This window comes from Myiozetetes cayanensis, unplaced genomic scaffold (assembly GCF_022539395.1).
Source record: "Myiozetetes cayanensis isolate MyiCay16 unplaced genomic scaffold, myiCay2020 scf13, whole genome shotgun sequence".
Lineage (NCBI taxonomy): Eukaryota > Metazoa > Chordata > Aves > Passeriformes > Tyrannidae > Myiozetetes > Myiozetetes cayanensis.
Window position 1 is genome coordinate 22,727,674 of NW_026086937.1, and position 13,485 is coordinate 22,741,158.

Below are 13,485 nucleotides of genomic sequence, written 5' to 3' on the forward strand. Positions count from 1 at the left end.
ATGTTCTAGAAGGGGTGGGGGGCTGAGGGCAGGGAATGTTCTGGAAGGGCAGGGCCAGAGATTGTTCTGGAAGGGGTGGGGGCTGAGGGCAGGCAGGGAATGTTCTGGAAGGGGTGGGGCGCTGAGGGCAGGCAGGGAATGTTCTGGAAGGGGTGGGGCACTGAGGGCAGCCGGGGAATGTTCTGGAAGGGCGGGGTCGCGGTGGGGTCGTTGTCCCGAGGCCCCGCAGCCCCTGAGCCCGGCAGGAGCCCTCAGAGCCGCCCCCGGGCCGTGTTCCAGCTCGGGCTGCCCGGAGGATGGGTTCACCCGAGCCCTGTTCGCCTGGACCTGCCGCGGAGCCGCCTCAGGTACGAGCCCTGCGTCGTGTTTGTTACTGGCGGGTGTGTCTGGAATCCTTTAATCCTGCCCCGTAATGGGACATCAGCCCTCAGGGCAGGGAACTGATCTCTCCCGGGTCCCACAGTAACGTGAGGGAATTCCTTCAGGTGTGCAGGGACCAGCCTGGCTCTGCGGTCCCTGCCCTGATTCCATGGGCTGGATCCCAGCCTGGTTCTGCAGTCCCTGCCCTGATCCCCTGGGATGGATCCCAGCCTAGTTCTCAATCCCTGCCCTGATCCCCTGGGATGGATCCCAGCCTGGCTCGGGCACTCCGTGTGTCTCCAGCCCCATTCCTGGCTCCCCTCAGAGCTGCTCCGGGCTCTGTTCCCTCAGCAGGGCCGGTGGCCCAGGATTCCCTACGTTTGCCTTTCACGATCGCCGTGTTGTACAAAGCTGTGGGCAATGTTGGTTCCTGTGTGGAGGCAGAAGAGCTCTGGTTCGCCCTTTCCCTGAGAGGCTCGTTCTGTGCAGAGCCAGCCCCGGGAGTTGTGTGGAGAGCTCGCGTTTGTTTGTTGTAGGTTTTGTTTACTGACAAAACATGAACGTCCCTGGGGGCCTGTTCAGGTCAGAGGATCGCAGAGTGAGGGAGTATCCCAGCTGGAAGGGACCCCCAGGGACCATCCAGTGCAGCTCCTGGCCCTGCTCGGGGCACCCCAACAAGCCCAGCGTGTGCCCGAGTGGCCACGGAACTGATTGCAGGATGGGTGGCCGTGAGCTGGATCCTGGGAGTGGAATCTCCCTCTGTCTGTTGAGCTGTGGGGCTCGAGGGCCAGTGTAGACACTTATTTGCAGAGAATTTCGTTTTATTGCTGTTTCCTGTAAAGAACACACACTGCATTTGGCTCATAATTTCAGTTTATTATCAAAATGTTTTGATCAGATGACAAACTCAGAAAGCTAAAAGGACATAGGTTTTTAAATAGACCTATTGTAGCAGTCATCTGAGGTATCTGATACTCGGTTTGGAAATGTGTTTGCTTTGATACACAAAGCAGTTAAGTTCCTTTGCAATCTGCATGAGGATGTTTAATACATATCATTGCAGATTTAAAGCCTTTTACTTTCTTACTTAAAGCTCCTCCTGACTCTTGCAATCAGCTGTGCAGCTTTCCTGGTGTGGGGATTGACATCAACCAGAACATGTACAAGTTATGTACAGGATCAGACCCTAAGCACTGAGAAATCTGCCTGAAAACTCCAATATCAGTGCACTCCGCTGGAGAACTCAGTTCTGTAGGCTTTGTCTTATTGCCCAATAGCATGCTTTACTCCAATTTCCCAGTTCTATGCAGCCACTGATAAAATATATTACAATACTTCAAGTCAAAAGTGTAGCTCAGATTTAAATATAAAAACTATGATTTATACATTACTAGAAACTTTAAAAAAGAGCAAATTCAGAGAAAGCAAGAAAAAGCTTAGAAAACTGTGAAAGGGTCTTTGATCACAATCTTACAGATTATAGGTTTGAAAATTAAATTACCTACAATTTCAGTTGGGCCAGAAAGCAGTAAATAAACTGTTGTAAATAGTGCCATCAGGTAATACACGCTGGAGTAATTAGTGAGAAGTTATTTAAGTACAGCAGGTCTTTGGACTCCTCTTGCATAAATGGTTTCAAGTAAAGATGAAAACATTTGGTAGAGCAGATTTCCCATAACGGCAGAGGGACAAGGTGTGACACTGGGATATAAACTGTCGCTTCTCTGTCATGTTATGGTGGCTAAAGCCGTGTGTTTCTGAGCATTTCCCTCCTCCCTGGTCAGAACTGTGCTCTCACTGACCGGTGGGAGATCTCCTGTTATCCTCTGACATCTCAGAATGAATCCCCAAAGCCCCTGGCTGTGGGGAGCAGGGTTAAACTGCAGTGAATGTTGCTGTACATGGTCAGTGAGTTGGATCCGTGGGGTTCCGTGGGGGAGAGGCAGCCAGTCAGCTACAGCAGCCTGGGGCTGCCTTAGTCCTCCTGGGATGCTCTGCTGGGTGATGATCTGGGGTTTGCGTGTTTACCAACAATTACAGTGACTACTCTAGCATATTCCCCTCGGTTTTCTTCCCTCCTCCCCTTCTCAAAATTAGCTGACAGTGTCTCTTTTCCTGGCAAGCTCCTCGGGGTGGGAGGTTTGCAGTCTGTCACCAAACACGGCACTTATTAGGAGGATCCATGTTGTCTTTCGTGGTGCAGGAAAAGGCTTCAGAGAACTCTGGAGAGTTCTGCAGTGATCCAAGGACCCTATAGAACAAAATAGCAGCTTGTCATTGCTCCTTGCCTTTGTTTGAAACAAACAACACGACCCGTATTTTGTAATTCGGTTTGTTTGCCTCAGTTTGTGTCAGCTCACCCGGGTGGGGAACGCCACTATTGCTGAGCTCTGGCGCTTCATTTCCCCTCAAGCAGTGGCTGTGTTTTCTCTTTCCAGTTTGTATGGCCCTTATTGCAACCCCCAAAACACAGGCCCTGTCCCTTCCTCACAGCCCATTTTTTCCACCTGGAAGAGGTTTTTGCTTGTCCAGAGTGTTCACTGAAGATTTTTCCAGCTACGCTTTGCTGAAAAGTTCCTCGGTGAAGGGAAGACAAGACCCCGAGGTCGAGGGCTGTGGTGTCAGTGAATGTTCATTTACATGTTGACACCAAGCAAGATTTAGCTGAGATCCTCCTGCTTCTCTGGGCACTGTCCACAGATGTTCCAGTGAATGAGTTTCCTGGCAAAAAGACTCGTACAAACAACGGCCTTCAAGTGAACATGAGGCCATTCCAGCTAAGGCTGTTTGATATGTGTAATTGTGAACATGTGTGAATAGATCTGCTAAGAGCTGCTCATTCCTTCAGGAATGGGAATATGGCAGCACATACCCACGGAGGACAATAATTTCAGCTTCAGTGTCATATATGGATACTGGTGGACAATGATTGTGGACCAGGAGTTCTTTAAGGAACTGTTTGAGTGATTTGTGGTTGGTCTGTGGATAATCTTAACCATTAGATTGGACAGAAGCAGGAAGTGCCCACAGAGGCTGAGGTGAAGTTCAGCAGGTGACACCTGCACCCCTTTGTCTCTGCAGGGCCAAGAGTGACTCTTGGCCCCTGGTCCTGGGAGCCAGCAGTGAACAGGGGTGGCACAGAAACAGGGTTATCAAACAAGTCATGCATTTTGGTGAAGCTGTGCTTCACTGCCTGGAAGGGCTGCAGCTGCCAAAACAGGATTGTGCCAAAGCAGAGCAAAAAGTATTTGGGGTGCACTAAAATTCTACTTACATAAACCAGCAGTGGGATAAGAGTCCTGCTTCATTTACTGATATCCCCAGAACTACAGGGATTTGGTACCTGAGCAGATATAGGTCAGGGGCTCTGATTGTGCGGGCTGTGTTTTAATAACACTCAAGTACATTATCTTCCACCTGCTTTTGATGATTACCTGATCAAAGGCATCTTTCTGTTAACTCCTGATTTTCCTACTGGAACAAACCTTCTCCCTGTCCAGTTGTGAACCCATTAACTAAAATTGTACTATGCAATTAGCAAGTTTTATGAAGAGCTGCCTGTCCTGCCTGGAAGGAGAAACAGCCTGCAGTCAGTTTAGCAGGTGTTAAAAGACCCATTCCACCCTGCATAGTAATTAAAAAAGGTAGACTGGGAGCCTTGGGGACACTTCAGTAGTGTGTCATTAGGCATTAATTTTGTGGGTAGGTCTTGTGTACTGAAACACTTTTGTTTTAGAGCTCTTGTGAGGCCTCATCCTGAAAATGACTTCACATTCTAAAAGTGTCTATGGTTTCTCATTAACACTTGTGTCACTCCAAATAGAGTTTCCAGCCTTTCCTCCCAAGGTACAGAGAGCACAGCACAGTGTGATATCCAAGGTACACACAAACACAGTTACACAGAGGTGCTGAACTGGTGAGCTCCAAAGGCTTCGTCCAGTTCCAGGTCAGATTTGCAGGGAGGCTCTGCAGAGCGCCCTGGTTAGCACAGGGACCAGACAGGAGTGATTGGAGGGCACAAACTGCCTCTGGGAGACATCCCAGAGAGCACAAACCACGCACACCGAGAGCCAGGCAAGGAGCACTGAGGGAACCGTCACTGCTTTCACTAAATGTTTGAGTATGTGGGATAAACAGGATAATTCTTTGCTGAAAAGCCGTTGAAAGAAAGATACTGGAATTAATGTAGTGGATTGTATTGGGAGAGAACTCGGCCATTGTGGACATGAAGCCTGGAGATGACTCAGCCTTCCAGAGCCAGCAGATGCTGTGCTGGCTGCCCTGTTCCTGAGCCCATGGCATTTGACCAGACAGGTTTGTCAGAGCACAAACCCTGTTACTCTGCTGATGGACAGGCTGCTCTGACTTCAGATAAAAGAAAAGATGCTAGTCTGGCCCAAAGGCTTCCACCCTGAGCAGCCACATTTCCTGCAGGGAGAGGGGCAGTCTGGGTGTCTCGTCTTAACCACCTTCAGTGTGCTCTGCCTGTGGCTGTGTGTGTTAAACCTGCCCTGGGAGGTGCAGCCCAGCCTCTGGACAGGGTCCCTGCAGTGCACAGCAAAGAGCTGGGGTGTGCTGGCAGTGGCACTGAGGGTGGGGGTGCTCACCTGAATTTGCCTGGGCTGTGCACGTCTGTCTTGATGGAGTTGACGGCATATTCTGGTCTGTACGTTCCACACCACACCTGCACAGGGAACAGGGAGAAGCATTGTCAGCCCTAAGACTGCACAGCAAGAGACCTGCTGTCATTTAACTGTGAAGCACTTCATGGCATGAGAATAAATGTCACGTGAGAACATAGAGGAAAAAAGGTGTATTTTGTTTTAAAAAAGTGTATTGTTGTCCTCAGACAAAGGCACTTGGACACAAGGAGCTCTCTGCCAGACTTAGGAGGGAAGATAAAAATCGCCTAAGGAGACTTTTTCCCTGCTTTGCAGTGAACGCTGCTCAGCTCTGCCAGCTCTCAGTAAGGCCATGGAAGTCAGCCTGCCCTGCCTGACTTAGTGGTAAGCTTAGGTGATTTGCAAAGCCATCAGGAAGGAAGGAAGAGATACCTGTGCGAAGTTCAGGAAGAACAGCTGCTTATGGTTCATGTCCAGACCAGGAAGAAGTTTTTCTTTTCCATGCTTTCTCACATAGTTTTCATAGGCCTGTAGAATGAAGTGCATAGAAATGTTAAAATTTCCAGCCCAGGCAATCAGAATGAGATGATGACTAGTAGGAACATGGGTTCTCTGACATAATTAATCATGGACTCCTTGGCCATCCATCCCCCACATGCCATCTTGAAGCACGGGATGACAGGGCCATTTCTCAGTAGTGTGATATCAATTATCTAATGCTGCATTTTGAAAAGGAGATTTTTTTCCATTGTGGTTTTGTTGGGTTGGGTTTTCTAAGCGAGTTACAGAAGACTTGAAAACCTTTCCACGGTAGGAACAGCTGCTTTCATGTTTCTTGTGGAGACGTGTGGCAAGCAATGTGCTGTTCGTGTGCCACTGCTGCTGAAAGATGCTGCAGAAATGTTCTGCCTGAGGTCAGGGCCAAGGTACCGCCCGAGGAACGCCGGTCAACTGCCCAAGTGCAGCTGAGGAGTGAGCAGATAGCAGGTCCATGGAAAAGGCTCTGGAAGTTTCAGCGGATAACAGCTGAGCGAGAGCCAACAGCGCCAGAGCTCTGCAAAAAAGGCAAGTGTCCTACAGGGATGTATAAACAGGAGGGGCTTATGTGAGATCCATGAAGTAATCCTTCTACTCCACTTGGCACTGGGTAGGGCTCAGCTGGAGCGCTCTGTCCAGTTTTGGGCACTGCCCTTCAAGAAAGATGTGGACCAACTGGAGACAGTCCAGAAGAAAGCAACAAGAACGAGCAGAGGTCTAGCAAACATGACCTATGAGGAAAGATTGAAAGAATTGGGTTTGTTTAGTCTAAAGAAGAGAAGTCTGGGCCTTGAAGCATGTAAGTCTTCAAATATGTAAAAGGTCACAGGAAAGAAAGGAGCGGATTGCTCTGTCTGCACTGTGGGAAGCAAAGCCGGGATGGCACCAGGAGGGCACGAGGAGGCAGCGGGACGGCTCCTGTGGGGTGTCTGCAGGACACAGAAAGGGTTCATTCTACCTGCTGGAGAGGGCATGGACTCTCCACATTCCTTCTGGACCTTTTTCGCTATTTATATGAGGTCATGATAATTTTTAATACTTCTGACCTGATTTTACTCTGGCTACTCCCATTCCTTTCGGAAGGAGCATCCCCTTTCGTGGCTTTGCACTTTGCACAAATGTTCCAGTAACTGAAGATCAGACTAATCTAATAAGTCTGATGCCTCTTTTAGACTTCCAGGTCATTCTTTAAACTCTCATTAATATTGTCTTTGTCCTCAGACGTGTTCATTTCCAGTGAAGGAGGTTGCTGAGGGCTTTCCTTGCAGAAGCTGTGCTGGTAACTTGGAGTGTGAACTGTGCATCCAGCGGGCTCTTTGTTGAGCAGTGACAGCATTCAGTTGTCTCGGTGTTCAGGGAAGGAGAGGGAGGATCATGTTGTTAGGTTTGCAACCATCACCTCTGTGAGTAACAAGTTGATAAGAGAAGCTGCTCTCTTCCAAACCACACTCACAAACAGAACCTCTGTGGCTGTCAGTCTCAAAGCTGGCCAGTCTGGAGAGTCCAGCATCTGCTTCAGGAAGAGGACAGAAGGAGGGCCAGAAAGCACCCAAGCTCCTGTGCAAGGCTGAGCACAAGGAGTCCAGATGTCGCTGACACCTTTGGATGCCTGTACAAGTTGAACAGCAAAGTGTTTCACGTTTATGGGGCAGAAGAAAGCCATTCTGCCCCTCCTTCCTGGCATGAAAAAGCTGGTGAAAAAGCCAGAGGCAGACAGTTGCTGGGTATCAGCATTTCAGTCAGGTGATGGTCCAAGTGGGAATGTTTTCATTCTACACATTCTTTATTCACAAAGGAAAAAATGAAAGATGGAAGTCAGCTGAAAAAGAGTGCACTAGGAGCAGGTATTATGTAGCCTGACAGGATTAACAGGATGAAAGAAATACCAGAACTAGCCAGTAGTTTCAATCCCTGCCTTGATGGCTCAGTAGCTCTGGTTGTGTCCCCCACCCAGAAATTGTGGTTCTTCTTCAAAGGCTCTGAACCAATTTTCTTAATCTCTGACAGTTTCAGCTGAAATAGAAAACTGGAAAACTGGACTTCTTACCTTGTATGCTTGTCTCACACCCCCATTATCTGCAATGTTTTCTCCCAGTGTGTTGATTCCACTGAGCTGTAACATAGAAAGGAAAAGTACAGTTTTCTGAAAAAAATAGCTCAGTCAGGACCTGTTAGCACCAAACTGTGCGTTCTTCACCTTCTAAAGGCAAGAATTCCCTTAATATCTGAAGGTTTGGCAGATTATCTCAACATCTCTGAAAAGGCTTTGTCTCCCTTGTCTCAAAATCCATGTGGATACTGTTGTTTCCCCTAATCCTCTCTCTTCCCCTGCAGGCAGCTTTGTATGCTCTGTGTCTCTGTTACCCAGATTCTCTGCTGCTTGCTCATTGGTCACTTATTGTTCCTCTTTTCTCCCTGTCTTTAATCTTCAGTTCCTAGTACAGTTCCAGTTAGAGGAAGTGGACAGAGTCTGTCCAGTCTACAGGAGAAATTAAAACCAAAACTCCAAATAGCTGAAATTATCTGCTAATGGACATCAGCAAACCTGCTGGAAGGTACTTTCCGGGGTATTAAGTAAGTTAGGTAGATTTTTGGTAGCCAGATACGTAGCAAATCTCTATTTAGCTGGTGTTCCTAAGTCAGCCAAATATCACTAAAGATGATGAAGCTTTGGAAATGGGGAATCTCTGATTTTGTTTTTTAAAAATCATATCTTCAACCTTTAGCCCACCATATTGGGTTATGATAGTCAAAGCTGCAAAATCTAGAATCATACTTAGGTTGAACTTAACATGTGAAAAAATGTCAGAAAAATATGTTGAATTTTTCTGCTCTGCTTTTACTGGCCTCTCTCCAAGTGCCAACACTGGAACATATGGGTTAGGGAAACCTCAGGGCTGGGAGTCTGATCTTCTCCCTGTTCTGGGTGATGGAATATATTGTCAGGCTCTAAAATAATAGGCAGTAGAATTGAGAGAATTGCTTCTTGTGGCTTGTGTTTCCCACTTAAAGCAGACCGGGAGTTTCACATAAACAGGACATACATTCTGTCCCCCGGCCAGGTCCCAGGAGAAGTTCCCATACTGGTACACCATGCACTGGGACAGCTCCTTGAAATTGTGTGCTGACTCCTCGGTCCACCAGTCCACCAGGTCTCCATTCTCATTAAAATTTCTGCCTGCAATAATACAATAAACAGAATTATGGATATGGGCAAAGAGGGTTTGGTGCAATAAGGAGGGAGCGAGTCAGTGAGACCCTTTGGACTGTGGGTTGGGAGAACAGTGCTGTCATGCCTCAGAAATCCAGATCTGATGTTACATGTGGACACTCATCGTGTCTGTGCTCTCTGGAAGGGTCAAGCACTGGACACGTGAACCCCCTGTGCTCTGAGTGGCTGTAGCTCAGCCCTTACCGTTGTCGTCGAAGCCGTGGGTGATCTCGTGCCCGATGACCATCCCTATCCCGCCGTAGTTCAGGGACTTGGGCTGGGAGGCACTGAAGAAAGGGGGCTGCAAAATGCCCGCTGGGAAGACTGCAAAAAACCCACACCACGGTCAGGGCCTGCCTGTCACTGGGGACACACCACTGTTGGCTTCTGCCAACTCCACGCTGTTCCCGCAGATCCAACAGCAGCAGTGAGTGAACTGGCACCTGGGATGGCTGTGGGACAGCAGGAATGGAGCAGCAGGACTGCTCCCCTCCTCACACACTTCAACCACCACCAGCTCTTGCTTTGTTACTGTTTTACTTTGCAAAAAGAGCAGTTTGTTCCAATTCACATCACTTGGCATTCTCAGACTCCTGTCTCATCATTAAATACACCTCACAACATCATGAGAAGTGGGAGGGTGTTCCCCTAGAAGAATAAATTATTTGATCATTGCCTCCATCACAGATCAGTCTCAGAGACAGGAATTTATTCCACTGGAAATGCCAGTAACTCCCACTAGAATCAATAAAAATAGGCCAAGCTGGCGATGAGAGAACTGGAACAAAGCAGTTCTTCTCACCCACTTCTGCGCTCATTTTTCTAGGCTTGTAAGAAGCAATTCAGTAAAAAAGAAATCATGTTGCAATTCTGATCTTTTTTTAAATGAAGAATAGTAAAATACTGTAAAGTATTCTGTTCAGTCTGTATCTCGTGCCTTTTCCCTGCACCTCTGCCCACTGCAGCAATACAAAGTGTTAACTCTCACTGGGAAGGAGATGGATGTAACTCTACAGACCCTGAAAAGAAGAATTAGGTGACAGTTCTCACACAGCAAGAATTCTTCTTGCCTTTCACCATAATTCCAGTTCAGTTCTAGGGGTCTCTTTCAAGAAAATTGGTAAATAATAAACAGGTTAGAAAAAACCCAACTGTGCTGTGCTGTACAAACTGCTGCCACAGCAGTTCTGTTCCACTGCTGGTTTGATTGGAAGTAGATATGCAAATGTTTTGATGTTGTTATCAGAAAGCATTGACAGCAGCAGTGTAAGTGCTGGGCTGCTGGAAGGGAGGGATCTCTGGAGCACAGGGTCAGGGAGCTGCTGGCTCTGGAAGCACTGCCAGGGCACGGGGACGTGCTCAGAGCAGGTGGTGCTGACCTGCAGCCCCTGGGCTGGGGTTCTGCAAGCTCGGGGGCTTCCTGAGGGTGGGAGTGGATGGAGCTGTGGAGATCAGACCCTATTCAAATGTCACAACAGGGCTTCAAGGTTCCTGCACAGCATGCACACCACTGCTCCTCAGAGATGTTTCTCCAGCCTAACGCTGGCTAATTCAGACATCACTCTAAAGATCAGCCTGCTTTAATTATCCCCTGCATGCCATAGTTAAAGGATGAGGTCAGGATTTATGGCTCACATTAACTGCCAGTCACAGCTTCGGTCTCCCTGATTGCTATGAATTACTGAACAAACCTCCTTTAAGCGAAGCCTTCTGAGCAGGTTTTTGTGCTAAATGCTCACATCAAACAATAATCTTGTTTCCTTTCTGCGCAGGGCCCTGCAGGCCAAGGTTTTTGCATCTTTGTAGCCTTGTTTTCAGGAGCTACACCTGGCTCCTGGTACCTCGGGGATGGCTTAGAAAGGACCCTGCAGTCTGGGACGGGCATGGCAACACTTTGCAGGATGGAGATGCCAGAAGTATTGAGAGGGATAATTAATGCTGGGAGATGTTTGTGACTCTTACAGGACTGCACAGCTTGTGAACCGGGAGGGTTCACAAGAGGAGAAACCCCAGCACCTCCCCGTGGTTCTGATCTGTAGCTAGCATGGATATTGTTTTATTTCTTTAAAGGCAGTTTAATGCTCTTTTCTATGTTCAGTTATTTTTAACCATAGATGGTTTTGGACAGGCTGACATTAGATATCTTTATACTCAAATTTATAATATCAAGATTGCTTCACTTCTTAAAGACACACAAACACATATATACATACATATAAAAATAATTTGGCCATTTAAATCTGTATCCCACTGGTATGTTGGTAAATCTTACCTATCTGATTTCTGCTTGCTGAGTAAAAAGCATTGACAACAGCAGCTCCACTTATCCACCTGGTAACCCCAGAAGAACAAATGTTAGAATTTCAGTTCTTAATGGCAGAGTTAATGATTACTAGAATAAACCTAGAAACCATGTAACAGAATGGCAGAATAACTGAGGGTGGAAGGTACCTTCTCCTGGGCAAAGGGGATAAAAGACTAGACACAGCGTTATTAAATACTCACTCCTCTTTGTCCACCTTTTCTCTGAGCTTTTTCAACCTTTTCTTCTGGGTAAATACTAAATTTTGAATAATGTTTTCAAAGTATTCTTCTTCTTTGTAGTTCAACTAAAAAGAAAGGGGGAGGAGTTAGGGGTGATGTTACTATTTGGAATAAAAGCTACATGGATCAGGGAAATGCAGCCCTGAGCATGATGAGCTAAGGAACACAATCCTAAGAGTATTTTTTGATCTGCAGTTAGCCCTGGGTTCGCAGTGCTCTGCTCTGCCACAGAGTCGATACTGTAGCTGGTTATATGGTAGCAGCTGAATATTTTTTCAGAGCTCTCTCTTCCCTCTTTATATTCGTATTTGGAGGGGAGTTCAGCAGCTGCTGGTGTTGACCTGAACCTGTGGGAGCTGCCTGCCTGAGACCAGTAGCTCCCAGTTTGGTGAGCTGGAGCAGGCAGGAACCCAAGAGTGAGTTGTGTTTGTGCATCCCTGCAGGCAGTGCTGGGCTCTGCAGAGCTGGGTGCATTGTCACTCACCTCCTGGTACTCGCTGTTGAGCTTGTTGTCATCTGTCACGATCTCGTCGGGGTAACCAATCCTCTCTCTAATTGCTCTTGCCTGGGGACAAGAGAGTTTGATACCCAGAGCGAATTCAGCCATGACTTGAATCACTCATAAATTATATAATAAAGGCAGTATGGAAGCTGCTGCAGAAACCACAGCATGTTAATTATATATAGGTTTTGTTTACATTTTTTATTCACTGAAAGCACCAGTTTGTGGCTGCTCCTGATAGCTGGTCAAATCACCAGAAATCTTTCCTTCCCATTTTCAGTATTGCTTTCCTGTAGATATTCATTATCTTCCTCCCCCATAATTACTGATTGGCCTGAAAGGTCTTAATCTTGCCTACAGATTCTGCTATTTTGTGTGCCTCTCTGCACGGAATCTGTAGGCTGCTGTGCCTGTGTAAACACGAATATCTGTGCATTTGAATGTGATGGAAGTCAGTGCTTGTGTTTGTCAGGACAGACAAGTGGCATACTGATCTTTATACAAGTACACATTACCAGTATTTAAGACAGAGCTTACTTTTTGTTCCGCTCTCTTTTTGGTCTCTGCATCCATCCAGGAAAGTTCATCCAAGGTTTTTATAAAAACATCCCGGATATCTGCAATCATTTCCTCAACCTGGGAAAAACCACCAGAGGGTTACAAAAGCACAGAAAGTGAGGTTACTTTAGCCCAGCCATAGTCTTGATTCTTGCAGCCCCTTTTTGTGTGGGCTCAGGGGTAAAACCTGCGGCTGCAGTCACGGAGCACGTCCAGCCTGTCCCGTGGGAGGCAGGGAGGGCACGAGCTCAGGCAATGCAGATGAGTCCTGCAGGTCACCAAACCTGACACCCACCCCACTGACACTGGGATCTGGGGGCATTGTGGTGTGTGTGAGAACCCCCAAAACGGGCTGCTTTACACTGCCATGCCAGGGGTGATCAGAGCCTACACATCAGGTTCATTTTCAGCAATTTCCTGTGGGACTGAAGGCAACCAGAAGTAGCCAGTTGTCCCTGTGGCCCACGATGGCAGGATGTGAATGGTGCCAGTCTCCAAGAGCAGCAGTGACTGCTGGAGCCAGTGAGTGCTGCTCCTGGGACGGGCACGGGCCATTGCTGATGTGCACTGATGGACCTGCAGGCTCTCTCTCCCTCCAGGGGATGTGCAGTCCTCACATTGCACATGTAGCTCTAACAGAAACTTCAATTTTTAAAACTTTGTACTAACTGTTATTCCCACTTCAGTAAAAACTGAGAGATCAAACCCACTTTGATTACACTGGAACAGAAAGTGCAATCAAAGCAGTGTCAAGAGGCACGCGGTGAGTGAGGATGGCACCGGGGTGCTCTCGGGCCCGGCCTGCCCAGAGCCTCACCACGTGTTTGCTGTCTCCAGCGAAGGCCTCCTGCACGTAGAGCCGTCCCACAGCGCTCTCCATGTTCCCGTTGACGTAGTTGGCACAGCGGCGCCAAACGGCTGTCTCGGAGGTGGTGCCGTAGAGTGCCTGGGGAACACCAAGCATGGCTCACACAGGAACACCAACCGTGGCTCACTCAGGGAACACCAATAGCAGCTCACACAGGAACACCAACCATGGCTCATTCAGGAACACCAACCATGGCTCACACAGGAACACCAACCACGGCTCACACAGGAACACCAACCATGGCTCACACAGGAACACCAACCATGGCTCACACAGGAACACC

At 47.8% G+C, this 13,485-nt stretch overlaps 1 protein-coding gene across 3 annotated transcripts in view; it reads right to left on the reverse strand.

Moving 5' to 3' along the window:
* Positions 1-1,221: 1,221 nt before the first annotated feature.
* MME (membrane metalloendopeptidase) overlaps positions 1,222-13,485 on the reverse strand; it is a 29,161-nt gene continuing 16,897 nt past the window's right edge. For all 3 annotated transcript variants that reach the window (XM_050308748.1, XM_050308749.1, XM_050308747.1), the window contains exons 13-23: positions 13,152-13,280; positions 12,314-12,412; positions 11,759-11,839; positions 11,236-11,339; positions 11,003-11,061; positions 8,935-9,054; positions 8,564-8,697; positions 7,567-7,632; positions 5,415-5,510; positions 4,968-5,044; positions 1,222-2,611 (exon numbers count right to left, since the gene is read on the reverse strand). In XM_050308748.1, the coding sequence (XP_050164705.1) occupies positions 2,512-2,611; positions 4,968-5,044; positions 5,415-5,510; positions 7,567-7,632; positions 8,564-8,697; positions 8,935-9,054; positions 11,003-11,061; positions 11,236-11,339; positions 11,759-11,839; positions 12,314-12,412; positions 13,152-13,280 (1,065 nt within the window). In that variant the 3' untranslated portion in view covers positions 1,222-2,511. The remainder of the gene's footprint in view (positions 2,612-4,967; positions 5,045-5,414; positions 5,511-7,566; positions 7,633-8,563; positions 8,698-8,934; positions 9,055-11,002; positions 11,062-11,235; positions 11,340-11,758; positions 11,840-12,313; positions 12,413-13,151; positions 13,281-13,485) is intronic.